At 38.5% G+C, this 27,300-nt stretch overlaps 1 protein-coding gene across 7 annotated transcripts in view; it reads left to right on the top strand.

Moving 5' to 3' along the window:
* The window catches only part of RGS7 (regulator of G protein signaling 7), a 552,379-nt gene that overhangs the window by 313,466 nt on the left and 211,613 nt on the right, over positions 1 to 27,300 (top strand). The window contains exon 3 of one of the 7 annotated variants that reach the window (XM_082470548.1): positions 15,387 to 15,450. The exons of the other annotated variants lie outside the window; for them this stretch is intronic. Coding sequence (XP_082326674.1) covers positions 15,387 to 15,450 — 64 coding nt within the window. The remainder of the gene's footprint in view (positions 1 to 15,386; positions 15,451 to 27,300) is intronic. 7 annotated transcript variants of the gene reach the window in all.

Consider the following 27,300-nt stretch of genomic DNA (forward strand, 5'->3'; position numbering starts at 1 on the left):
TAATGAATAATAATAATTTAAAAATTCTAGTTTTTGAGGACTAGCAGCTTTATTTGAAAATATGTTAGCTAGATTAATTCCAAAACCTCTTTTGCAAAACATTTCCAAGTTTCTGGTAATAGACAAAAAAGGAGATTCAATATATGAATATATTTCTTAGGTTTGCTGTATTTTCCCCAATGTTTCAAAATCTAGCAGTGGTTTCTAGACTCTAAAAATAATTTTTGAAATTTTCTTTCTTTTTTGTATTTTCTGTTAATGTCACATTTGTACAAATGTTAATGAATGTTGGCTGGGGATATTTAAATTACCTCAACATGAAAGGGCATCACTCTATCAAGATGAATTTGGATCTTATAACATTTAATCTCTCAATCTTAATCTGTCACTAGTACAAAAAAAGCATCATCAAACTAAAAATAGGAAAAAAAGAATAAAGGGATTCAATGCAAGCAACCAGATAAGAAAAACCAAGTTTTGTCTTTCTTAAAATGCCTGTTTTCTTCGTGATCCCAACCAATTCAAATTCAAAGCAAAGGCTCCAGTAAAAAAGTAGGTATCTAAAGCACACACTGCCCTTAGAGGGTGCAGCTGCTCTGGGGCAGAGACATCTGTGGAAGTCCTTGTCTCATGGCAGCTTGGGAGGCATGGTGGGGTGGGGGTGTCTCTGAATGGTCCTGTCAGGACTTCCCTCAAAAGTCAGAACACTGTCAGTGAAAAGGGAATAGTTGGAGCTCTGTGGCAGTGCGACTGGTTTGTGTGAATTGTGTGGTTAAGATAAATGGAAGTGACAATCATTTTTCCAAAGTAACTTAATGAAACTTATTATGAAAGGGACTAGATATGTGAATATGATTAACAGCAGCTGTTTTCTAATATAAACAATGACTAGCAGTACCGTGAAGTTGAGGAGACAATGTGAACGCAATGAGGAGAAAGAATCCCGTGTAATTCCCTCCAAAGTCAGAACAATGTCAATGGAAAGGGTAATAGGATTCTCCTACACATTTCAGAGGGAGCTTGGCCCTTCTGACATTTTGATTTCAAACTTTTAGTCTCTGAACTGTGAGACAATACATTTCTCTTGTTGGAAGCCACCAGGTTTGTGGTCCTTTGTTATGGCAGCCCTATAAAGCAGACACAGTGCCTAAGAATTGGGTGAAAAGACCAGAGAAACAGAGAAACAGAGCACTTTGTACATGCAATTCTCTTAGAGGCATAAGACATTATGTCAGAGGGAGAGTAGCAATAATTTCCCCAGACTTCTTGATTGATTTGTGAGGACACTGTAGCCCCAAGAGAATAGGTGACTCATCCGGGTGATGAGCTCAGTGTATCAGACAGAAGGCTGGAATTCAGGTGTCCTGACCCACAACTGTTGTGTACTTTTACACTTGGACAGGTGGCCTCTCCACTTAATGTTATTAAATAATCCTGAGTGACAAGTATGGAGTTATGCAGGTGCAGAGATTTAACAAATGTTATTTGACATGGATGTGATTTTTTTCCCAATGAAATTAGGCATATATTTAGTAGCAAACTGTCTAGCTGCATCCAAGATGTTATGCACAATGTATCATTATTTGGCAAATTTAGGAAATAAAATTTCAGCACATTTATTTAATATCTTCCAGAGAGTTTAAATTGAAAAAGGTACCACGTGGTATTAATAATAATACTGTCACAGTGACACCATGAACTGTGAGTGGGAGGCTGGGAGGCTGTGCCCTACTGGTGGGCTTCTCTCCTCGGATTTATGCAGGCATCAACTGGAGGTAAAGGGGAGAGTATGAGGAAAGCAGATTCATCTGTTCCTCAAGAAATTTCTCTAAAAGTTTTTTAAAAACCTTAATAATTTTTATGAGAGTATAATTGTTGATGTTGAACTTTATGTTTTGTTTTAAGGAGGCTAAGCCAGGTTTCCAGATTACTGACCCTGTCCTGGGGTTATGAACAGAGATGGATCTAAAGCAGAGACATGGTAATACCATGGGAACACTTCGTCCTGAGACAAGGGAACGCCCTTAGACTCTTTCTCCTCAAATTTGGTAGTGACTTCCCCACATGCACACACATATACCATGATGGTTTATAGAGGCCATTAGCAGGCCATTGAGAATTGTGAACAATTATTTCACTGAGAAGATTTGAATGATGTGTATTTCTCATTTGCCTGAATATTCAAGTGTAATGAGTTAATTTGCGCATTTGAACATGTTTCTTGTCTTCTATTAAGTGGTAAGTACTAATAGTGATGTTTGAGTATAGAGTTCCCTGTTTGAAGTACATTAAAAAGTGTAATAAAGGAAATAATTTAGGGCTTCCCTGGTGGTGCAGTGGTTAAGAATACGCCTTCCAACACAGGGGACGTGGGTTCGAGCCCTGGTCCGGGAAGATCCCACATGCTGAGGAGCAACTAAGCCCATGAGCCACAACTACTGAGCCCACGTACCACAACTACTGAAGCCCGCACACCTAGAGCCCGTGCTCCACAACAAGAGAAGCCACCACAATGAGAAGCCTGCGCACCGCAACGAAGAGTAGCCTCCACTCACTGCAACTAGAGAAAGACCGTGCACAGCAACGAAGACCCAAAAATTAATTAATTAATTAATTTAAAAAAGGAAATAATTTAAACATTTGAATGATTTGAATTCTATTGTTGTAAAAATATGTTTGCCAGAGGAAGGAAGGAAGGAAAGGGAAGGGAAGGAGGGAAAGGAAAGGAAGGAAGGAAAGGAAGGAAGGGAAAGAAAGTAAAAGGGTGGGCGAGGGAAAGAAGGTTGACTGCAAGTGTCTTAGTCTCCAGTGCAGTTCTAGGAAAAGTTCAGCAATGCCCTTTGGAAGTTCTCAAGCTAAAATCACAAGCAGTGTCCTGTGTCCCTCAGGAATGGACCATTTTAGTAAACTTATTGTGCTCAATCATTGATTGGTAGCAGCCTGGGAGAGGTGTGGCCTCAGTGCAAACCTCAAAGTGACTTGTTCTCTCTATAACATTTCTCTTTGCCCTGACCTAAAGGTAATCAAGACCAGAAATACAGGCTTTAAGTTCCTGCAGTCCTCTGCAACTTACCAGATCTGAGACTGACCCTCAGACGTGGGCCCATTGGCTGCTCAGAAAATTGCTGCTGCTGGAACAAGCCATTGGAGGAACACTAGCGTTTCCTTTCATCCTGTTCCTTCTGAGCATGTGTGGGGATCTGGGAGCAGTAAAATTTAAACTTGTGTGAGTTTCAATCACACTGCTGGCTACTGCTCATCCATTTTATAGGTAATTGCTAGATTGAAGAGGATAAAGAGGAAGTGACAAGGCTAGTGGCTAAGGAGAAGCATGAAAACCTTCTGTCTACAGATTTGGGGAAGAGCTCATTCGAGTTACTCTGCAAGGGAGAATTAATCTTCACACATAGCACCTGGAAAATCAGTAAAGTGTGGTCCTATCGTGAGTAAGAGTTACAGTTTAGTGACAGACATATATTCAGATAATTTCAAATAATTAGTGAGTGCTGAGACAAATTATGCTGAGGATGCTATGGGTGCCTGAAGGCTCAGGAAAAGTTTCTTATAGGAAATGACCTCTCAGCTAAGTCTTCAAGGAGCTCAGTATTTTATATTTTTACTCAGTATTTTAGTACTGCTACTGCTGCTGCTACTACTACTACTATTACTACTACTACTACTACTACTTTTTCTCCTTCTTCCTCCTCCCCATCTCTTCCTTCCTCTTCTCCTCCTCCTCCTCCTTCTTCTTCTTCTTCTTATTTACTCAGTAGTTACTGTTTCTGGAAAATATTTGTACATCTTTCCCTTTTTAAAGCCCAAAGCTCCTTAAGCATCTTCCTGCAGTGAATTTTAAATATTCACTAAAATATGTTACAAGTCCATTTTGGAGATTGGAAACCACTACACGGCCCTTACATGACCTGACCTTTCCTGTGATGGTAGAATTATTATTAAATTAATAAACTGAGAATGGTGAGATGAGTACTTTAAAAGATAGCCGCTGCTTGTTAGAGAAGCAAATTTCCTGCAAAGTATGTGTGGATAATAAAACAAGATAAGATGATGTCTCCATCCATAAGGCCTGCAATCTGTAAGAGGTAAAGGAACATAAAGAAAATGAGCATAATACACAAAAGTGCCCAATTGTGAATATATTTTATTTCAAAAGGTTTTTTTAAATCAGTCTTTTGGATATAATGCATTTCCCTATAATGACAGTGTTATTAACAAAATTTTATTTTTTAGGCCAGTCCACAAAATGATATAAGGTAGCTTAAATGTGGCGCTAAGAACCCTGAGTAGTAATTATTACACAATCATCAGGTGCTAACTGTGACCCCGTGGATATTGGTGCTTGTCAGGGTGTGGCGAACTTAAGGTCTGGAAGAAAGAATTTGCCAGAGGAAGTGCTGTGGCTTGTAGGCTACTCGCTTTAAGAATGATACCAAGTTTATGAAAAGGCCTATCAGCATGGACAGTTGAAGTCTGATGAGACAGTTCAGGAGAGGAAGGGTAGTAAGTCCATAAATAGACTTACTGGGGGTTGGGGATAGAATATGCTAGAAGTAGTTCAACTTCTTCAACAACTCCGAGAACCACTCTTGAAAACTTTAGGCTTCAATGAAGCTTATCCTCATCTGATATACCTAATTGTCTCCCTCTCGTTTGTAAAACTTTCTGAGTATTAAGAAACCTAATAAAAGCTTCCAGAAAAAAATTATGATTTTATACCTGACCTCATGTTGTGCCTGTCTTAATATGACATGAGAAAGGATAGAAAGAAGTAATACAATACATTTTTTAAAATGCACATTCCTCCTAAAGAAAGTTCTCAATAACATATCACATGCTTTCATTATCCTAAGCTATAGAACACTTTGTATCAAACTAAAAGAAAGGCCTGAGCGTTTGAGAGGTAGTTTCCATTGTGAGAGATCACTGCAGTGAGATCTTTCAGGAAAGAATTCTAAAAATGGTGCCACGGGTAGTCTCAGATTTTGACAGATCAAGAATATGGGTGTAGGCAGTTCAAGGAAGACATGAAGTAATTTACTTGAAGTTCTTTCTCTCCATTAAAGATACATGGTTTTTCAAGGTTTTCATTTGAATGACACCACAAAATTGGTTATTCCTTCCTTTGACCAGTTAAGGAAAGAGACAAATATTTAAGGATCAAATGGCTCTGCCCAAAATAACAACAGAAAATGAAATGTTGAGGGAAACTGAAAAATTCTAAACTCATAAACCACAAGGATCTCATAAAAAGTTTGCCTGCCCTTCCCCAAGTAATGAAACAAGTTAAAATCCCAAAGGTACCTTTTACACACCAGAGCACATTTTCAATTTTGTAGAGCTGGCCCAGGTTGCTGGGTATTCAGATGAATTGTTGGAGGAGATAGAAAATACAGAATCCCTTGACTCCCAAGGGTCCCTTTTTCTTCTTTGACTATATCCCTCTTGAAAGACTTTTTAAAAAGTAGAAACATGGATTCTAGCCTTCTTGGTCATGTTCCAAAGATATTTTTCGAACAATAAACAGGAAAACAAGGATGAGTTTCAAGGCGAAGGCATCCATTCTAGTTTTGGGCAAAGCAGGCCTGCATGGAATACCCTTATTATTCAAACCTACCTAGAATAACATAACTTACCTGTTCGAAATTTATGGAAAATGTGGCCAAAAAGTAAAAGAAAGGAGTCTACCATGCAAAATATTGATTTAAGATCACATTTGAGAAGAAAGCACATTCAAGGAAGTAGAAGAAAATTTAGACAAGTATTTTACAACATGAAGGACTTTAATAAAATTTAAAACATATCATCTAATGTTCTGAATGAAAAAAATCAAAGATGAGATGAATACACAAGAGAATTTGATGTAAAGGGAACTAGCCACATTAAGGAAGGAAACTAAAGAGAAAGTAATTGCCATTGCAGAAATTAAAAGCTCATTAAAACTCAAAGAATCAACACTTCAAAGCTGAGTCAGTGATAAAGCTGCCTGAATTTAGAGAAAAAGAAGAGGTTAAAACAATTAATTATATTAATAATTAATATTTTGAGCATTTACTCTGTGAAAGAAACTGCTCTAAATTCTTTACTTGTGTTAACTTATTTAGAGAGAGGATTATAGATATGGAGGCAAGAAATGAATACCAAATACCAAATGAATACCAAACCCATGAAATTTTGGAATACCTGAAGATTATATAAGAACTGAAAAAATCAGTTTTTAATTGAAGTAGAGTTGATTTATATTAGTTTCAGGTGTACATCATAGTAATTCCATATTTTTATAGATTATCATTTTTTAATTGAAGTAGAGTTGATTTATATTAGTTTCAGGTGTACATCATAGTAATTCCATATTTTTATAGATTATACTCAATCTAAATTGTTAAAAAATAATGGCTATATTTCCCTGTGCTGTACAATATATCATTGCTGCTTATTTATTTTATACATAGTAGTTTGTATCTCTTAATCCCCTACTCCTATCTAGTCCCTCCTCCCTTTCCCCACACCAATGGTAAGCACTAGTTTGTTCTCTATATCTGTGTCTGTTTCTATTTTGTTGTATTCATTCTTTTTTCTTTTTATTTTTTAGATTCCAAATGTAACATAGAGTATTTGTCTTTTTCTGACTTATTTCACTAAGCATAATTCTCTCTAGGTCCATCCATGTTGTTGCAAATGGCAGAATTTTGTTTTTTATGGCTGAGTAATATTCCATTTTGTGTATGGAGATATATATGTATATCACATCTCCTTCATCCATTTTTGTGTTGATGGACACAGGTTGCTTCCATATCTTGGCTATTGTAAATAATGAACATTGAGGTGCATGTATCTTTTTGATGAATTAGTGTTTTCATTTTCTTTGGATATATACCCAGGAGTGGAATTGCTGGACCATATGGTAGTTCTATTTTTAGTATTTTGCAGAACCTCTATATGGTTTTCCATAGTGGTTGTACCAACTTACATTTCTACCAACAGTGTACTAGGGTTCCGTTTTCTCCACACTTTCACCAACATTTGTTTTTTTGTAGACTTTTTGATGATAGCCATTTTGACAGGTGTGAGGAAATATCTCATTATGGTTTTGATTTTCATTTCTCTGATTATTAGTGATGGTGAACATCTTTTCATGTGCCTGTTAGCCATCTATATACCTTCTTTGGAAAAAGTCTATTCAAGTCTTCTGCCTACTTTTTAATTGGGTTGTTTGGTTTTTGGTTTTTGGTTTTGATATTGAGTTCCATGAGCTGTCTAAATATTTTGGATATTAACCCCTTATCTGTAATATCATTTGGAAATATTTTCTTCCATTTACTAGGTTGTCTTTTTCTTTTGTCAATGGTTTCCTTTGCTTTGCAAAAGCTTTTAAGTTAAAATAAGTCCCATTTGTTTATTTTTGCTTTTGTTTCTTTTGTCTTAGGAGAGAGATCCATAAAAAATATTGCTGTTGTTTATGTCAAAGTGTGTTCTGCCTATGTTTTCTTCTGGGAGTATAGTTTCAGCTCTTACATTTAGGTCTTTAATCCATTTTGAGCTTGTTTTTGTATATGGTGTGAGAAAATGTTCTAATTTCATTCTTTTACATGTAGCTGTCCAGTTTTTCCAGCACCACTTATTGAAGAGACTTTCACCATGTACAGTCTTGCTTCCTTTGTCATAGGTTAATGACCATAAGTGCATGGGTTAATTTCTGGGCTCTCTATTTTGTTCCACTTGTTTGTGTGTTTGTTTGTTTTGTTGGTGTTTTTGGTTTTGGTTTTGTTTTTGTGCCTGTACCATGCCTTTATGATTATGGTAGCTTTGTGATGTAGTCTGAAGTCAGGGAGTGTGATACCTCCAGCTTCATTCTTTTTTCTCAATATTGCTTTGACAATTGGGGGAATTCTGTAGATCTGTAGAAATTTTAGGATTATTTGTTCTAGTTCTGTGAAAATGTCAAGGGTATTTTGATAGGGATTGCACTAAATCTGTAGATTGCTTTTGGTAATATGGACATTTTAACAAAATTAATTCTTCCAATCCATGAACACAGGATACCATTCCATTTCTTTGTATCATCTTTAATTTCCTTCATCCATGTATTACAGTTTTCAGAAAATAGGTCTTTCACCTTCTCAATTAAGTTTATTCCTAGGTATTTTATTCTTTTTGATGTGATTTTAAAAGGGACTATTTTCTTGCTTTCTCTTTCTGATAGTTCTTTAAGAATGTATAGAAAAGCAGCAGATTTCTAGGTATTAATCTTGTATCCTACAACTTTATGAGTTCATTAGTTCTCATAGGTTTTTGGTGGAGACATCAGGATTTTCTATATATAGTTTCATGTCATCTGCAAATACTGAGAATTTTACTTCTTCCTTTCCAATGTGGATGCCTTTTATTTCTTTTTCTTGTCTGAGTGCCATAGCTAGGCCCTCCAATACTATGTTAAATAGAACTGCTGAGAATGACCAACCTTTTCTTGTTCCTAATTTTAGAGGAAGAGTTTTTCACTGTTGAATGTGATGTTAGCTGTGGGTTTGTCATAAATGGTCTTTATTATGTTGATATATGTTCCCTCTGTACAAACTTTGAAGAGAGTTTTTATCATGAATGGATGTTGAATTTTGTCTAATGCACTTTCTGCATCTATTGAAATGATCATGTGATTTTTACTCTTCCTTTAATGTGGTATATCACCTTGATTGATTTGTGGGTATTGAAACATCCTTGGATTCCTGGAGTAAATCCCACTTGATCATGGTGTATGATCCTTTTTATATATTGTTGAATTCAGTTTGCTAATCTTTTCTTGAGGATTTTTGCATCTACTGCAATATATTCATAAGATATATTGCCCTGTAATTTTCTTTCTTCTTCTTCTTTTTTTTTTTTTTTTAGTAGGGTGTTTGTCTCATTTTGGTATCAGGGTAATTGTGGCCTTGTGGAATGAATTTGGCAATATTTCTTCCTCTTCAATTTTTTGGAATAGTTTCAGTAGGCTTAGTATTAGCTCTTCTTTTTATGTTTGGTAGATTTCCCCTGTGAAGCTGTCTGGTCCTGGACTTTAGTTTGCTGGGAGTTTTAAAATTACAAATTCTATTGCACTACTAGTGATCAGTTTGTTCAGATGGTCTGTTTCTTCCTTGATTCAGTCTTGGAAGGTCATATGTTTCTAAAACTTTGTCCATTCCTTCTAAGTTGTCCAATTTGTTGGCCTATAACTGTTTGTAGTATTCTTTTATGATTTTTTTGTGTGTCTCTATGATATTGGTTGTTATTTCTCCTGTTTCATTTCTTATTTGGTTTATTTGCGTCCTCTCTCTTTTTTTCTTAATGAACCTGGCTTATCAATTTTGTTTATCTTTTCAAAAAACAGTTTTTGGTTTCACTTATGTTTTTTATTAGTTTTTTGAGGGAGAATGTCTATTTTATTGATGTCTTTTCCATTCTTTATTATTAACTTCCTTCTGCTGACTTTGGGTTTTGTTTGTTCTTCTGTTTCTAATTCCTTTAGATTGTAGTTTAGGGTGCTTATTGGAGATTTTTCTTGTTTCCTGAGGTAGGTGTGTATACCTCTAACTTCCCACTTAGAACTGCTTTTGCTGCATTCCATAGATTTTGGAAAGTTGTGTTTCCATTTTCATTTGCCTCGAGGTATTTTCTGATTTCCTCTTGGATTTCTTCACTGATCCATTGGTTTTTTAGTAGCATGTTGTTTAGTCTCTGCATGTTTGTGATTTTCCCATTTTTCTTCCTGTAATTGAGTTCTAGTTTCACATCATTCTGGTTGGAAAAAATGCTTCAGATAATTTCTATCATATTAAGGTTGTTGACACTTGTTTGGTAGCCTAGGATGTGATCTATCCTGGAGAATGCTTCAAGTGCACTAGAAAAGAATGTTTATTCTGCTGTTTTTTGATGGAATATCCTGTATATATCTATTAAGTTCCGTAGGTCTAATGTGTCATTTAAGACCACAGTTTCCTTATTGATTTTCTGTTTGCATGATCTGTCCATTGGTGTAAGTGGGTATTAAAATCCCCTACTATAATTGCATCATTGTCAATTTCTCATTTTATGTCTGTTAATATTTGATTTATATATTTATGTGCTCCTACATTAGGTGCATATATGTTAATGAGTGTTATATCCCCTTCTTGTATTGACCATTTTATCATTATTTCATACCTTTCTTTGTCTTTTGTTATAGACTTTGTTTTAAAGACTATGTTGTCTGACATGATTATTGCTATGCTGGCTTTCTTTTCATTTCCATTTGCAGTGAATATCTTTTTCTCTACCCTCACTTTCAGTCTGTGTGTGTCTTTTGCTCTGAAGTGAGTCTCTCATAAGCAGCATATAGATGGGTCTTATTTTTTACCCAATCAGCCACACTTTGTCTTTTGATTGGATCATTTAGTCCATTGACCTTTAAAGTGATTACTGATAGGTATGTACTTACTCTCATTTTGCTACTTATTTTCTTGTCATTTTTGTAGTTCTTCTCTGTTCTTTTCTTCTTCTTTTAGTTTCTTCCTTTGTGGTTTTCTTTAGTGGTATGCTTGTTTTCCTTTCTCTCTAGTTTTTGTGTATCTTGTTTTCTCTCTAGTTTTTGTGTAAGTTTTCGATTTGTGGTTTCCATGGGGCTCATATGTGTTGATTTATAACTATATCTATTTCTTTTAAACTAGTAGTCATTTAAATTCAAACACATTCTAAAATATCTACATTTTAACACCCCTCCCCATATTTTATGTTTTTGATGTCATATTTTATATTTCCATGTTTATCCCTTCACTGTTTCTTGTAGTTATATTTGACCTTACAATTTTTGTCTTTTAATCTTCATACTAGCTTATTTAAGTGGTGGATCCTCAGGCTTTATCTATATGTTTGTCATTCTAGTGGGATTTTTCTTTTCCTATAGATACCTCTTGTTGTAGCTTTTTTTTTTCCGCATAGAGAAGACCCTTTAAAAGTTCTTTTAATGTAGGTTTAGTATTGATGAACACTTAGTTGTTGCTTGTCTGAAAAGTCCTTTATCTCTCATTCAATTCGGAATGATAATCTTACTGGGTAGAGTATCCTAGGCTGCACGTATTTCCCTTTGAGCACTTTAAATATATAATGCCACTCCCTTCTGGCCTGCAAATTTTCTGTAGAAAAATCAGTTGATAGCCTTATGGGGGTTACCTTGTATATCACTCTTTGTTTGTTTGTTTTTTGCTTCCTTTAGAATTCTCTCTTTATCTTTAATTTTTCCCATTTTAGTTATGATGTGTCTTGGTTTGGGTCTGTTTGAGTTCATCTCTGTGCTTCCTGTACCTGGATATCTGTTTCCTTCTTAATGTTATGGAATTTTTCGGCCGTAAGTTCATCACATCCATTATCGACCCTTTTCTCTCTCTCTTCTAATTCTGAGACCCCTATAATGTGAATGTTGATATGCTTTATGTTGTCCCAGAGGACCTTAAATGGTTCATATTTTTTAAAAATATGTTTTCCTTTTTGCTGTTCTGATTGGGTGATTCCCATTATTCTTTCTTCCATTTCACTTATGTGTTTTTTTGTATCACTTAGTCTGCTGTTCATTCCCTTTAGTATGTTTTCCATTTCAGTTACTGTATTCTTTATTTCCAACTGGGTCTCTTTTATATTTTCTAGTTCCTTATTAAAATTCTCATTGTGTTCCTCTATTCTTTTCTGTAATTCAGTTAGCATTCTTATTACTAATGCTTTAAACTTTTTATCTGGTAGATTATTTATTTCTGTTACAGTAGTTAGTTTCTCTTGTTTTTTCAATTGAAACAAATTCATCTGTCTTCTCATTTTGATTATCTTTCTCTGTCTCTTTGAAATTAGGTGAAACCATTACCTATTCCAATCTTGAAGGGGTGTCCTTTTGTGGGAGCATCCCTATACAGTCTGTGTGTGCCAGTGCCTTTTGTAGGAGAGCTTGATCTGACATGAGCATGGGTCACATCTTCCCCCTGGGTGTGCTGGCAGCTATCACTTGGTAGGTGTTGAGGCTGGATATGGGAGTCCTTGAGCCAGGGCCAGGTGTGAGCCAGGCTTCTTCCATGCTGAGTGGCCAACATTACCCTATTGGCATTAGGGTTCAAACTCAAGTTGCTGAAGTAGAAGCCTTGAGATTTGAGTGCAAGCTGGCTCCTTTCTGTCTAAGTATGCTCTGTCCACTCTGGCACCTTTGCCCCCAGTTGGAGCAGTGCTGGAGCAGACACTCAGCATGAGTCTAGGTACAGGTTTTGGTGATGATCCCAGCCCCAGTTAGCATCCCACACCACTTCTGATGCACTGCCTCCATAAGCACGAGTAACGACATCCCCGCCCCATTCAGATGCCCTTCTGGGCTGGGCTTGCTCTGTCCCTCACAGATGAGAACCCCTTTGGCCATGGAAGCAATAGGGTGCTATTGTGGAGCTATGAGTGGACCCAGTGTGTTCCCTGTCAAAAGTGTAGGTGTGACTTGGGCTGGCCCAACTGAGCCCTCCCCATGCCCTGATCACAACCTTGGACTGTCAGCTTCCATCTTTGGTACTATGTGGAGAGGATTTTCTAAAGAGGAGCATGTTTTAAATATTACTTTGGCTGTTGTGTGGAAACTGGCTTTAGGAGGAGGAATGGAAACTAGGAGACCCAATAAAAGTCCCGTGGCATAGTCCAGGGGAAAGATGATGGTTGCTTAGACTAGGGTAGTGACAGTGGAGATGAGAAAGAGTCAGGTTTTGAAATTCTTTTGCTGACAGAGCCAAAAGGATATGCTGATGATGGGGGCTGAGGAAAAGAAAGATCAAGGAGGCTGATGATGGGGGCTGAGGAAAAGAAAGATCAAGGAGACTCTAGGTTTGGATTTGCACAGCTGGATGGGAGGTGGAGCCATCTCCTGAGGGGTGTGTGTGTGTGTGTGTGTGTGTGTGTGTGTGTGTGTGTGTGTATTTTTTTAGAAAAATTACATAAATTGTGGTAAAAACAGACCAGCTTAAATTGATTCCAATGCTCTGGGGGAGAAAATAAACTCAAATCTTTCAGTCAGTATCAGATGCACCTGTTGTCTCAACAGATCATGGCTGATGGAAAAGAAAAAAAGAAACCACCTTTAAGCCTCCCAGTCAATCCAGTTTTGTCATTGCCTGGATGGAGTAGGAGGGGAACTACACCTGGCTATTCCTTTAAATAAATTGCCAAACATTAGTGAGAAAGTGGCAGTCTAAGAAGAGTAATCTTTATGCTCAGTGTAATAGCTTAATCAAAGGCTCTTGGACAAACATGGAAGCTGTATGTTGTGATGCGCATCATTCAAGAAAGCCATCAGAAGAAGGCTGTAGAACCATCATCAGTAAAATGGAGGTGTCTGATATTTGTGCCTCTTCATTTCACAGATTGCCACAACCAACTATATTTAAGAAGGTGAACACCAACAAAGAGAAATGAAATAAGTTTAGGCTAATACAGTATTTTTGGCAGCTGCTGTTTACATCATAATTGATGCACACAAGCAACCATATCTGTATAATATATTTGTCTATCGATACTGTGAAATCAAAGAATTTAGAGACAAGCTGTCAGTAAGAGTATGTTATCCCCGTTAGGGGGAATTATTCTATTTAGCAGTAAATAGATCAGTATGCTGGGAAAACTGGTGGCAAATAAGACCCTCAGATGCAAGGTAATTGAATAATCATGGAGTTTATTCTCGTTCAGATATTGTAACATTCATCTTAAAGGCTTAAAGTATTAAATTTCTTAATTTTCACATGCCACTACACTTGGAATATTCTGGTCAAATGGCAACAACAGGCTCTATAGCAGATGGGCAGAAGCTCATTTACAAAATATTTGACTTGACACCCAAATCATTTTAAACCACAATTCCAAGCCCCATGTCAGCCTTTTTAAAAAAAATTTTTTATTAAAAAGGTAGATTTGGGGAGGGGTTATGTTTAGAATGAATGAACATAATTACATGCATTTTTTAATTTCATAAAAAAGCACTTAAAGTGAGTATTCATGTCTGTGCCTGAAGCTAAAAAAATTGGGTGCTGTCTATTTTACTGGATTGTTACTCTTTTTTTCTTAGTAATTTTGTCAGTGAAAAAATCGTTGGATTTGTGCCACCTGGTAGAACATCTTCCTCTAATTTCTGCTTTTTTTTTCACTTCAAAAACCTCACCCTACAACCCTACTTAGCCAACTCCAAAACTCTTCTTATCCCCTTGACTTCTACCTCTTCAATCTTACCCTCCATTATCCTGAGGATAATGTTGCAGCCCAACAGAGCAACTGATTTCTCCTACCTACCAACATTGGTCAAACCTGTGCCTAGAACGTCCTTTCTCCCTCTCTCCATGCATCTAATTCTTAGTTTCTTTAAAATATAGATCAAGTCTTGTATCCTTCGAAGCTTGTTATGAATTTGTCCTCACTACCCAGATGGTAAGCCCCTCAAAGATAAAATTGTTGAATATTGTTTTTGACTCCTTCATGTCTGGTTTGTGTCTCTTTACTTGTTCTCTCTCTTTTTACCTATCCAAAGGTATCTATACCCTCAACAGAACTAACCATGCCTCCGTACATTCTCACTGGTCTCCACCTTCTTTGCTTTCATCTTACTTGACTCTTAAGCAGCATCTCTTGGCTGGAACACTTCCTTTAGTTGGCTTTTGCGGTGCTATGCTCTTCGGGCTCTCCTCCATCTCATCCTCAGTCTCTATTCCTGGCTCAAAAATCTAATACAGGGCTTCCCTGGTGGCGCAGTGGTTGGGAGTCCGCCTGCCAATGCAGGGGACACGGGTTCGAGCCCTGGTCCGGGAAGATCCCACATGCCACAGAGCAGCTGGGCCCGTGAGCCACAATTACTGAGCCTGTGCATCTGCAGCCTGTGCTCCGTGGCAAGAGAGGCCGCGATAGTGAGAGGCCCGCGCACTGCAATGAAGAGTGGCCCCCACTTGCCACAACTGGAGAAAGCCCTCGCACAGAAACGAAGACCTAACACAGCCATAAATAAATAAATAAATAAAATTTAAAAAAGAATAAGGCTTTAAAAAAAAAATCTAATACAGAAGTGAATCCAATGGCACGGTCTGTGTACCATGCTAGCTTTTTCTATTCTCTAACTACACATCATCTGTAGCTGTATAACAAGTATAATATTAAAACATTAAAGCTTTGGATATGCACACACTATAATTGTACTTATTTCTACAAACTGGGTATGAGTTCCAAACTCTCTCCTAGAAGACAACTTAATGTAGACACTTTCAATTCAATAAGATGATTTCTTGGTCAAAGGGAAGATTGTTAACATGTCCCTGTCATTTAGTAGTGCCTCTCATTCACAGGATCTTTTTTTATTTTCTTCACAGTGCTTTGTATCTGAAATAATTTCATTTATGCCATACTACAATTGTCTGTCTCCTTCACTACAATGTAAGTATAGCCAGCCCGTGACCTTGCCTATCTGGTTCACTGTTAGGAAGGTGGCCGCTGCCCATCCAGAGCTTAACATTCAGGTGGTGGAAGCAGATACTAACCAAATAATTGCTCGTTTAATTATATTTACCAATTTTTATGACTACAAAGAAGTTTAAAAATATATTAAAGAGACAACTTGACAGTATCTATCCAGTACTGCTACATTTAGAATATATGCCTACATCACCATATGCCATTTATACTATGTACTGAATAAAGAGCATAAAGAATTTAGACTGTATTTCACCTGAGGAATTTATCATCCCATTGTGATTCAGTTTTCATGCTAGCATGCCCTCACTTCTAGAAAGGTAGTATGCTATTGATTAGAGTATTGATTTTGTTAATTATCTAGTAGACATCTGGGCATTTGGGTTCTGTATTTTAGTAGCTCCATCAGGTAACTGAATTCATTGAAAATGATCCCTGTGATAGTTATGTTCTTATTATGAAGTGTAGTAGCCTCCATTCAAAGAAAAGCTCTTTTATTATAATTTCCCTTTTTTATACATGCTTCATCTCTGTGGTTCTCCAGGCACAGATAAAGGAAAAAGGCAATACTCCCTCGCAGAAGTTTGGTTTTAGTGATTTTCAGCAATGCAGAATATGAAAAGTTCCCTGCCACAGCCTCAAGAGCCCTGGGCACTCTAAGTGGTTAAGAGCATGAAACTGGTATTGGACTGAGGGTTTGAACCTCAGCTTACTAGCTGTGTAACCTTGGGAAAATATCTGTGTTACTTTTATTAGCTGTGAACCTGGATAAGGATAGCATCTAAAGGATTGTTGTGAGGATGAAAATGCCTAATACATAGAAGGGCTTTGAATCAGTCATAGGCACTTTGTAAGTGTTCAATAAAGCATAGATAACACTACTGCCTATTAACCACTGACCTGTCTTCTTCAAATATTGTGTATTTTAACTTTCCTTGAAAGCCCATATCCTCAACTATTTGTGTGCATTTGCGAGTACATCACTTGCCTTCAAATACTTTGCATTTCATGGGTTGAAATATTTTTTCTCTGAAACCAAGAGAAGGCATTCACTCTTCCGGAGAATACTTTAGACTTCCTCACAATAGAGCCTGAAACCAGTTGCCCCCTATGGCTGATTCCTGGGTACTCAATAGAATGAAAGCTATTGCAGCCCTTCAAAGTTTCTAAAATCATCAGTAGCTCTCAATAGGAATTTATCAAAAAGTAACATGGGTAGAAATTAACATTTTAATTTGCAATCAGCGGTTGCTTTGACCTACTACTCTATTCTTGATATAGGGATGAGAGCATCACATTTGCTTTTTTAATATGGGCACAATAGAAAGCTGGCCTAAATTACCCCCCTAATTAACACATAATCTTTTCAAATTAGTGAGCTGCAAGGGTTTTTTTTTTATTTCAATTTTATTTTATATTGGAGTATAGTTGATTTACAATTTTGTATTACTTGCAGGTATACAGCAAAGTGATTCAGTTATACATATACATATATCCATTCTTTTTCATATTCTTCTCCCATATAGGATATTACAGAATATTGAGTAGAGTTCCCTGTGATATACAGTAGGGCCTTGTTGAATATCTATTTTATATATAGTAGTGTGTATAGGTTAATCCCGAAGTCCTAATATATCCCTGCATCACTGTTTGAGATTCCACATATAAGTGATGTACACTTCTCACGATTGCTGGTTTTGATATCATATTTGTGTGTGGATGATTTCCTACTTTTACTGTATGTTTTCCTTTACTGGTGAGCTTTCCCATCCATGATTTTCATGTTTCTAATTGTGTCCTTTTCTTTTCCACCTAGAGAAGTTCCTTTAGGATTTGTTGTAAGCTGGTTTGGTGGCGATGAATTCCCTTAGCTTTTGCTTTTCTGTAAAGCTTTCGATTTCGCTGTAGAATTTGAATGGGAGCCTCGCTAGGTATTCATTTGTAGGATTTTTCCCTTTAATCCCTTTTTTTTTTTTTTTAATTTTTAAAAAATTTTTATTGGAATATAGTTGATTTATAATGTTGTGTTAGTTTCAGCTGTAGAGTAAAGCAAATCATACATATACAAATATCCACTCATTTTTTTCCCATAGAGGCAATTACAGAGTATTGAGTAGAGTTCCCTATGCTATAAAATAGGTCCTTATTATTTATCTATTTTATATATAGTTGTGTGTATATATCAATCCCAATCTCCCAATTTATCCCTCCTCCGCTTTGCCCCCTGTAACCATAAGTTTGTTTGCTACGTCTGTGACTCTATTTCTGTTTTGTAAATAAGTTTACTTATACCGTTTTTTAGATTCCACATATAAACGATGTTATATCTGTCTTTTGCTGTCTGACTTACTTCACTCAATGTGACAATCTCTAGGTCCATCCATGTTGCTGCAAATGGCATTATTTTGTTCTTTTTTGTGGCTAATATTCCATTGCGTATATGTACCACATCTTCTTTATCCATTCCTCTGTCGATAGACATTTAGGTTGCTTCCATGTTTAGGCTATTGTAAATACTGCATCAATGAACATTGGGGTGCACGTATCTTTTTGAAGTATGGTTTTCTCCAGATATATGCCAAGGATTGGGAATGCTGGATCATATTGTAACTCTATTCTTAGTTTTTTTTAAAGAACCTCCATACTGTTCTCCATAGTGGCTGTACTAATTTACATTCCCACCAACAGTGTGGGAGGGTTCTGTTTTCTCCACACCCTCACCAGGATTTATTGTTTCTAGATTTTTTGATGATGGCTATTCTGACTGGTGTGAGGTGATACCTCTTTGTAGTCTTGATTTACATTTCTCTAATAAATAGTGATGTTGATCATCTTTTCATGTGCCTGTTGGCCATCTGTATGTCTTCTTTGGAGAAATCTCTATTTAGATCTTCTGCCCATTTTTTGATTGGGTTGTTAGTTTTTCGATGGTGAGCTGCATGAGCTATTTGTATATTTTGGAGATTAATCCCTTGTTGGTTGTTTCATTTGCAAATATTTTCTCCTATTCTGAGCGTTGTCTTTTTGTTTTGTTTATTGTTTCCTTTGCTGTGCAAAAGCTTTTAAGTTTAATTGGATCCATTTGTTTATTTTTGTTTTTATTTTCATTACTCTGGGAGGTGGATCAAATAAGATCTTGCTGTGATTTATGTAAAAGAATGCTCGGCCTATGTTTTCCTCTAAGAGTTTTATAGTGTGCAGTCTTACATTTAGGTCTTTAATCCATTATGAATTTATTTTTGTGTATGGTGTTAGAGATGATCTAATTCAATTTTTTTTTACATGTAACTGTCCAGTTTTCCGAGCACCACTTACTGAACAGACTGTATTTTCTCCATTGTATATTCTTTCCTCCTTTGTCATAGATTAGGTGACCACAGATGTGTGGGATTACCTCTGGACTTTCTATCCTGTTCCATTGATCTATATTTCTGTTTTTGTGCCAGTACCATAGTGTTTTGATGACTGTAGTTTTGTAGTATAGTCTGAAGTCCAGGAACCTTATTCCTCCAGCTCCGTTTTTCTTTCTCAAGATTGCTTTGACAATTCAGGGTCCTTGGTGTTTCCATACAAATTGTAAAATATTTTGTTCTAATTATGTGAAAAATGGCATTGGTAATTTAATAGGGATTGCATTGAATTTGTAGATTGCTTTGGGTAGTATTGTCAATTTGAAAATACTGACTCTTCCAACCCAAGAACGTGTAATATCTCTCCATCTGTTTGTGTCATCTTTGATTTGTTTCATCAGTATCTTATAGTTTTCTGGCTTCATGTCTTTTGCCTCCTTGGGTACGTTTATTACTAGGTATTTTATTCTTTTTGATGTGATGATAAATGGGATTGTTTCCTTAATTTTTCTTTCTGATGTTCCATTGTTAGTGAATAGGAACTCAAGAGATTTCTGGGTGTTAATTTTGTATCCTGCAACTTTACCAAATTCGTTGATGAGCTCTAGTAGTTTCTGGTAGCATTTTCTATGTATAGTATCATGTCATCTGCAAACAGTAACAGTTTTATTTCTTCTTTACCAGTTTGGATTCCGTTTATTTCTTTTTCTTCTCTGATTGCCGTGGCTAGGACTTCCAAAACTATGTTCAATAAAAGTGGTGAGAGTGGACATCTTTGTCTTGTTCCTGATCTTAGAGGAAATGCTTTCAGTTTTTCACCTTTGAGAATGATGTTAGCTGTGGGTTTGTCATATATGGCCTTTATTATATTGAAATATGTTCCCTCTATGCCCACTTTCTGGACAGTTTTTATCATAAATTGCTGTTGAATTTTGTCAAAAGCTTTTTCTGCATCTATTGAGATAATCGTATGGTTTTCATTCTTCAGTTTGTTGATGTGGTGTATCACACTGATTGATTTGCGGATATTGAAAAATCCTTGCAGCCCTGGGATAAATCCCACTTGATAATGGTGTATGATCCTTTTAATGTGTTGTTGGATTCAGTTTGCTAGTATTTTGTTGAGGATTTTTGTGTCTAGTTCATCAGTGATATTGGCCTATAATTTTCTTTTTTTGTGATATCTTTGTCTGGTTTTGGTATCAGGGTGATGGTGGCCTCATAGAACACTTTTGGGAGTGTTCCTCCCACTGCAATTGTTTGGGAGAGTTTGAGAAGGATAGGCACTAGCTGTTCTAAATGTTTGATAGAAGTCGCCTGTGCAGCCATCTAGTCCTGGACTTCTGTTTATTGGAAGATTTTTCATCACAGTTTCAATTTCAGTACTCATGATTGGTCTGTTCATATTTTCTGTGTCTTCCTGGTTCAGTCTTGGAAGTTTGTACCTCTCTAAAAATTTGTCCATTTCTTCTAGGTTGTCCATTTTATTGGCATATAGTTGCTTGTAGTAGTCTCTTATGATCCCCTGAATTTCTATGTTTTGAATTGTAACTTCTTTTTCATTTCTAATTTTATTGATCTGAGTCATCTCCCTTTTTTTCTTGATGAGTCTGGCTAAGGGTTTATGAATATTGTTTATCTTCTCAAAGAACAAACTTTTAGTTTTATTGATCATTGCTATTGTTTTCTTCATTTCTATTTCATTTATTTCTGCTCTGATCCTTATGATTTCTTTCATTTTACTAACTTTTTTACTAACTTTATTCTTTCATTGTTTTAGGTGTAAGGTTAGATTGTTTATTTGAGATTTTTCTTGTTTCTTGAGGTGAGATCAAATTGCTATAAACTTCCCTCTTAGAACTGCTATTGCTGCATCTCATAGATTTTGGGTCATCATGTTTTCATTGTCATTTGTTTCTATGTATTTTTTTATTTCCCCTTTGATTTCTTTAGTGATCTCTTGGTTATTTAGCAGCTCACTGTTTAGCCTCCATACGTCTGTGGTTTTTACAGTCTTTTTCCTGTAATTGATTTCTAATTTCATAGCATTGTGGTTGGAAAAGATGCTTGATACAATTTCAATTTTCTCAAATTTTCTGAGGCTTGATTTGTGACCCCAGATGTGATCTATCCTGGAGAATGTTCCGTGTGCACTTGAGAAGAAAGTGTATTCTGCTGCTTTTGGATGGAATGTCCTATAAATATCAATAAAGTCTATATGGTCTAATGTGTCATTTAAGGCTTCTGTTTCCTTATTAATTTTCTGTCTGGATGATCTATCCATTGGTGTAAGTGGAATGTTAAAGTCCCGCACTATTATTGTGTTACTGTTGATTTCCCCTTTAATGGCTGATATCATTTGCCTTATATATTGAGGTGCTCCTGTGTTGGGTGCATATATATTTACATATGTTATATCTTCTTCTTGGATTGATCCCTTGATCATTATGTAGTGTCCTTCCATGTCTCTTGTGACAGTCTTTATTTTAAAGTCTATTTTGTCTGATATGAGTATTACTGCTCCCTCTTTCTTTTGACTTTCCTTTGCATATAATATATTTTTCCATCCCCTCAGTTTCAGTCTGTATGTGTCCCTAGGTCTGAAGTGGGTCTCTTGTAGGCAGCATATATCTGGGTCTTATTTTTGTATCCATTCAGACAGTCTTAGTCTTTTAGTTGAAGAATTTAATTCATTTACGTTTAATGTAATTACCATATGTGTGTTCCTATTGCCATTTTCTTAATTATTTTGGGTTTGTTTTTGTAGGTCTTTTTTCTTCGCTTCCTCTTTTTTTCTCTTCTCTTGTGGTTTGATGACCATATTTAGTGTTGTGTTTAGGAAGCTTTTTCTTTTTTGTGTACATCTATTGTAGTTTTTTGGTTTGCATTTCCCATGAAGTTTTGATATAGCAGTGTGTGTGTGTGTGTGTGTGTGTGTCTGTGTGTGTGTGTGTGTGTGTGTGTGTTTCTGTGTGTATATAATGCTTTTTTAAGTTGCTGGTCTCTTAATTTCAAATGCAACTCCCATCTCCTGCATTTGTACTCTCTTCTTCTCATGGTTGCTGGTTTTGATATCATATTTGTGTATGGATGAGTTCCTGGTTGTACTGTCTGCATTTACCACCAAGCTTTTCCATTTGTGATTTTCTTTTTTCTCATGGTCACCTCCTTTTTCCCCCTGCCTAGAGAAGTTCCTTTAGTATTTTTTGTAAAGCTGGTTTGTTGGTGCTGAATTCTCTTAGCTTTTGTTTGTCTGTAAAGCTTTTGATTTCTCCATTGAATCTGATGAGAGCCTTGCCGGGTAGAGTATTCTTGGTTATAATTTTTTCCTTTCATCACTTTAAATATATCATGCCACTCCCTTCTGGCCTACAGAGTTTCTGGTGAAAAAATCAGCTGATAACCTTATGGGGATTCCTTTGTATGTTATTTGTTGCTTTTTCCTTGTTGCTTTTAATATTTTTTTGTATTTAATTTTTTTTAGTTTGATTAATATGTATCTCAGTGTTTTCCTCCTTGGGTTTATCCTGTATAAGATTCTTCACTTCTTGGACTTGGGTGACTATTTCCTTTCCCATGTTAGGGAAGTTTTCAATTATGATTTCTTCAAATATTTTCTCAGACCCTTTCTCTTCCTCTTCTTTTTCTGGGACCCCTGTAATTCAAACGTTGGTGCATTTAATGTTGTCCCAGAGGTATTTAAGATTGTACTCATTTCTTTTAATTCTTTTTTCTTTATTCTGTTCCATGGCAGTGATTTCCACCATTCTGTCTTCCAGCTTACTTATCCGTTCTCCTGCCTCAGTTATTCTGCTATTGATTCTTTCTAGTGTATTTTTCATTTTAGTTATTGTATTGTTCATCTGTTTGTTTGTTCTTTAGTTCTTCTAGGTCTTTGTTAAACATTTCTTGTATCTTCTTGATCCATGCCTCCATTCTTTTTCTGAGATCTTGGATCATCTTTACTATGATTACTCTGAATTCTTTTTCAGGTAGATTGCCTATCTCCTCTTCATTTAGTTGTTCTTGTAGGCTTTTATCTTTCTCCTTTGTCTGCAACATATTTCTTTGTCGTCTCATTTGTCTACTTTACTGTGTTTGTGTTTTCCTTTCCATGGTCTGCAGGATCATAGATTCTATTGCTTCTTGTGTCTGCCCCTTTTGTTTTGTGCATGAGAGACCTTGTGTGCTCCCTCCAAGAGTGGAGCCTCTGTTTCCCTCAGCCTTGTGGAGCTCCTGCACTTAAGCTCCACTTGCCTTCAAGGCTAAGTGCTCTGGGGTTCTTCCTCTCAACTCCAGACCCTCAGAATTTCTTGGAGAGCTTTTGTTTATGTGAGAACATCCCTTTGTAGCCTGCGTGGTTTTTTGTTTTTTGGTTTTTTTTGGTGCAAGGACTGTTTTTAGTATGAATGACTGCCACCTCTTTCTTCAGTGTATGCTGGCTGTTTTCCCCTTGATAGTGGGTTTGACTGGTGTTGTGGTGACCAGAGCCTGCCCTGGATATTGAGTGGGGCCTCCCCTTTGATCTGTGCTTGTCACTGCCCTGTCAGGGGTGGGATCTGCTCCATAGTTGTTGGAGTAGAGGCCCCAGATCTGTTTCTTAGCTGTGTTTCTGATCTGAGTTGTGAGGGAGGCAGGATTGGAGCACTCCTACTGGGAGAAACCACTGTTCCTCCCCTCTAGCTGTTCACCTGTGAATGTGCTCTGTTGTGTCCCCTTTCGCCCATTGTGCTGGATCACAAAGTACACTGTTGGTTGCACTGCTCTCAGTCCCACTTAATCGTGGGTATGCTGGCAATTAGCCCTGGTGTCCCTCAGGCATTGTTTTCACCAGGCCACTGGTGCAGATCCACTGAGTTCAGGTCCCAGGACTGCAGTAATCGTGTACTTGGACTTGCTGAGAGTTTTGGAGGCAGGTCCCAGGACTGCAGTAATCGTGTACTTGGACTTGCTGAGTTCAGGTCCCAGGACTGCAGTAATCGTGTACTTGGACTTGCTGAGAGTTTTGGAGGCAGCTCAGACTCTAACCTGGCCCAACCACCACATGTATGTGCCCAGAAAGCCCACAGCTGCTAAAGCCAGACCCGTCTCAGCTGCAGAAGCACTTATTGTCCGTTTGGATGTTCTGCAGGCGCTGAACTTAGGAAGCCGTCAGCGGAGGTGTAACTCCACTGTTCATGAAGCCATGAGGAGAGATTTCAGCTCTTCTTCCTTAGTCACATGGCCCCTGGGGCTCAGCTGTAGTTTCAGCCCCACTTCTACGTGTGTTCCTCTCACATGCAGAGCCCCACTTCTGCATGTCTGCACCTGAGGCTGCTGGAGCACACGAGCCCATCAGGTGGGCGGGAGCCAAGGTGGCAATCAGGGAAAGCAGGTGGCCCAGGCTGGAGGGTGCTGAGGAAACGATTGATCAGGGTGAGCATGCCACCCAGACAGGGAGGGGGTGGAGGAGGCGATTGCCATGGGTGCATGACCCAGCTCTGGCAGAAGCCCTCCCTAGTGCCCATGGAGGCAGGGAATGGTAAGTGAGGAGAGATGCTGCAATGGCAGCCCTCCCATTTGCTTGTCACTCAAAATGGCACTTTGCTTCTATGGCGGTCTGGGATTCCTCCACAAGCATTCCTGGTTGTGGACCTCCTCACTCCTGTCCCCTCAGGCTGTCTCCTCTCAGCCAGCAGTAGTCCCCTCCCTGGGTCTGCTCTCCAAGCTCCACGTTCCAGCACCCAGTCCCTGTGTGCACTGTGTCTCAGGATGGTGCATGCAGGGCTGTGGCACAAACCATCTTTGGAGTTCTCACTCTGTCCTGCCTGCCACAGACTGGTTGCTGCACTCTCCTCTGAGCCCCTGAATCTCCCCTTCTTCAGGTCCCACCTGATCTCCCTGTGGTGAGGGGTTTCCCCAGATGCAGGAACCTCTTCTCACCTTCAGCTCGCCCCCTAGGGGCACGGGTCCGATCTTGCTTCCTCTCCTCTTTCTTTTCCCTTTCTTTGTTTCATCCTACCCAGTTATGTGGGGATCTTTTTGTCATTTTAGGTGTCCAATGTCCTCTGCTAGTTCAGCAGGTGCTCTGTCAGAATTGTTCCATTTTTAAGTGTATTTTGATATATTTGTAGAGAGGGATGAGCTCCACGTCCTCCTACTCCTCTGCCATCTTGCGAGGCCCCTTTCATCACTTTAAGTATATCATGCCACTCCCTTCTGGCCTGCAGAGTTTGTGCTGAAAACTCAGCTGACATCCTTATAGAAATTCACTTGTATGTTATTTGTTGCTTTTCCTTTGTTGCTTTTAATATTTTCTCTTTTTTCCTTTAATTTTTGTCAGTTTGATTAATATGTGTCTCGGCGTATTCCTCCTTGTGTTTGTCCTATATAGTACTCTCTGTGCTTCCTGGACTTGAGTGAGTGTTTCCTTTCCCATTAGGGAAGTTTTTGACTATAATCTCTTCAAATATTTTCTCAGTCCCTTTCTCTCTCTCTTCTCCTTCTGGGACCCATATAATGAGAATTTTGATGCATTTGATGTTCTCCCAGAAGTTTCTGAGACCATCCTTATTTCCTTCATGCTTTTTTCTTTATCTGTTTCACAGCAGTGATTTACATCACTCTGTCTTCCTGCTCACTTATTCGTTCTTCTGCCTCATTTATTCTGCTATTGATTTCTTCTCTTGCAGTTATTGTTTTGTTCATCTCTGTTCTTTAGTTCTTCTAGCTCCTTGTTAAACTTTTCTTGTGTCTTCTCGATCTGTGCCTCTATCCTTTTCCCAAGATCTTGGATCATCTTTACTATCATTATTCTGAATTCTTTTTCAGGAAGATTGCCTATCTCCACTTCACTTAGTTGTTCTTCTGGGTCTTTATCTTGTTCTTTCATCTTGAACATATTTCTTCACCATCTCATTTTGTCTTGTTTGTGGTCTACTTTCTGCAGGCTGCTGGGTCATAGTTCCTCTTGATTCTGGTGTCTTGCCCCTGGTGGGTGAAGTTGGTACAGGGACTTATGTAGGCTTCCTTGTGGGAGAGACTGGTGCCTGCCCACTTGTGGATGGAGCTAGGTCTTTTCCCTCTGGTGGACAGGGCTGTGTCAGGGGGTGTGTTTAGTGGTGGCTGTGAGCTCAGTACAACTTTAGGCAGCCTGTTTGCACATGGGTGGAGCTGTGTTCCCACCTTGCCTGTTGTTTGGTCTGAGGCGTCCCAGCACTAGAGCCTGCAGGCTGTTGGGTCAGGCCACATCTCGGTGCCAAAAGGGCAACCTCCAGGAGAGCTCACACTGGTCAATATTTCCTGGAGCCTCTGCCACCAGTGCCCTTGCCCCCACAGTGAGCCACCGCTGAGCCCCATCTCCCTAGGAGACCCTCCAAACCCACCAGTAGGTCTAGCACAGGCTCCTATGGAGTCACTGCTTTGTGTTTGGTTCCAGTGCATGTGAAACCTTGTTTGTGCCCTCCAAGAGTGAAGTCTCTGTTTCTCCCAGTCCTCTGGAGCTCCTGCACTCTAGGCCAGCTGGTCTTCATAGCCAAATGCTCTGTTGGCTTCTCTTCTTGATGCCAGACCCTCAGGCTGGGGAGCCTAACATGGAGCTCAGAACTCTCACTTCTGTGGGAGAACATCTGTGACATAATTACTTTTAAGGTTGCATGTATGGGATTTCATTATATCGCAAAAACGCCCCTCCTACCGTCTTGTTGTGGCTTCTTCTTTGTCTTTGGATGTAGAATATCTATTCTGGTAGGTTCCAGTCTTCTTCACTGATGATCGTTCTGCAGATAGTTGTGATTTTGGTGTTTTCATGACAGGAGGAGAGCTCAAGTCCTTCTACTCTGCCATCTTGTCTGGAATTGAGGAGATGTTTTTAGTTTGGATGCTTCCAGCCTCTTTTCTTAGTGTGTGTTGCCTGTTATCCCCTTGATATGGAGTGTGCGGGTGCGGCAGCCTGTGTGCACTCCCGGGACAGGGAGGGCAGCAATCAGTGCCCACTCACGCATCTCACAGTGGCATTGGTGGCTCGCATATCCCCGGGATAGCGGAGGCAGTGATTGGCACCTGATCCTGGGTCTCGTACTGGCAGCAGCAGCCTGCACAGTCCCAGGATGGCAGGGGCAGTGCTTGGCACTTGCTCATGGTCTGTTAATGGTGGCAGTGGCCCATGTCCACCTCTGGAGCCCAGTATGGTGGCAACGGCTCACGCCCACCCCCAGAGCTCATGTAGGTGGTGTCCTATTGCCTGAGAGCATGCACAGGTAAAGAAGCTTTAATGGCGGCTCCACCCCTCTCCTCGTGCACCCCGCCCTCACCAATGATGACACCTTGCCCGTCTGGCAGGCCCAGGCTTCTTCCAAGTATGCCCTCAGTTGCAACACTCCAGCCTCTTCAGGCTGTCTCCACACAGCCAACCCTGGCCCTTTCCCTTGGTCTGACCTCCGAAGCCAGCACCCAGCTGCTGCCCACACCGGCGGATAAATGTCTC

This window comes from Balaenoptera physalus (genome assembly GCF_965194825.1).
Source record: "Balaenoptera physalus genome assembly, chromosome: 1".
Lineage (NCBI taxonomy): Eukaryota > Metazoa > Chordata > Mammalia > Artiodactyla > Balaenopteridae > Balaenoptera > Balaenoptera physalus.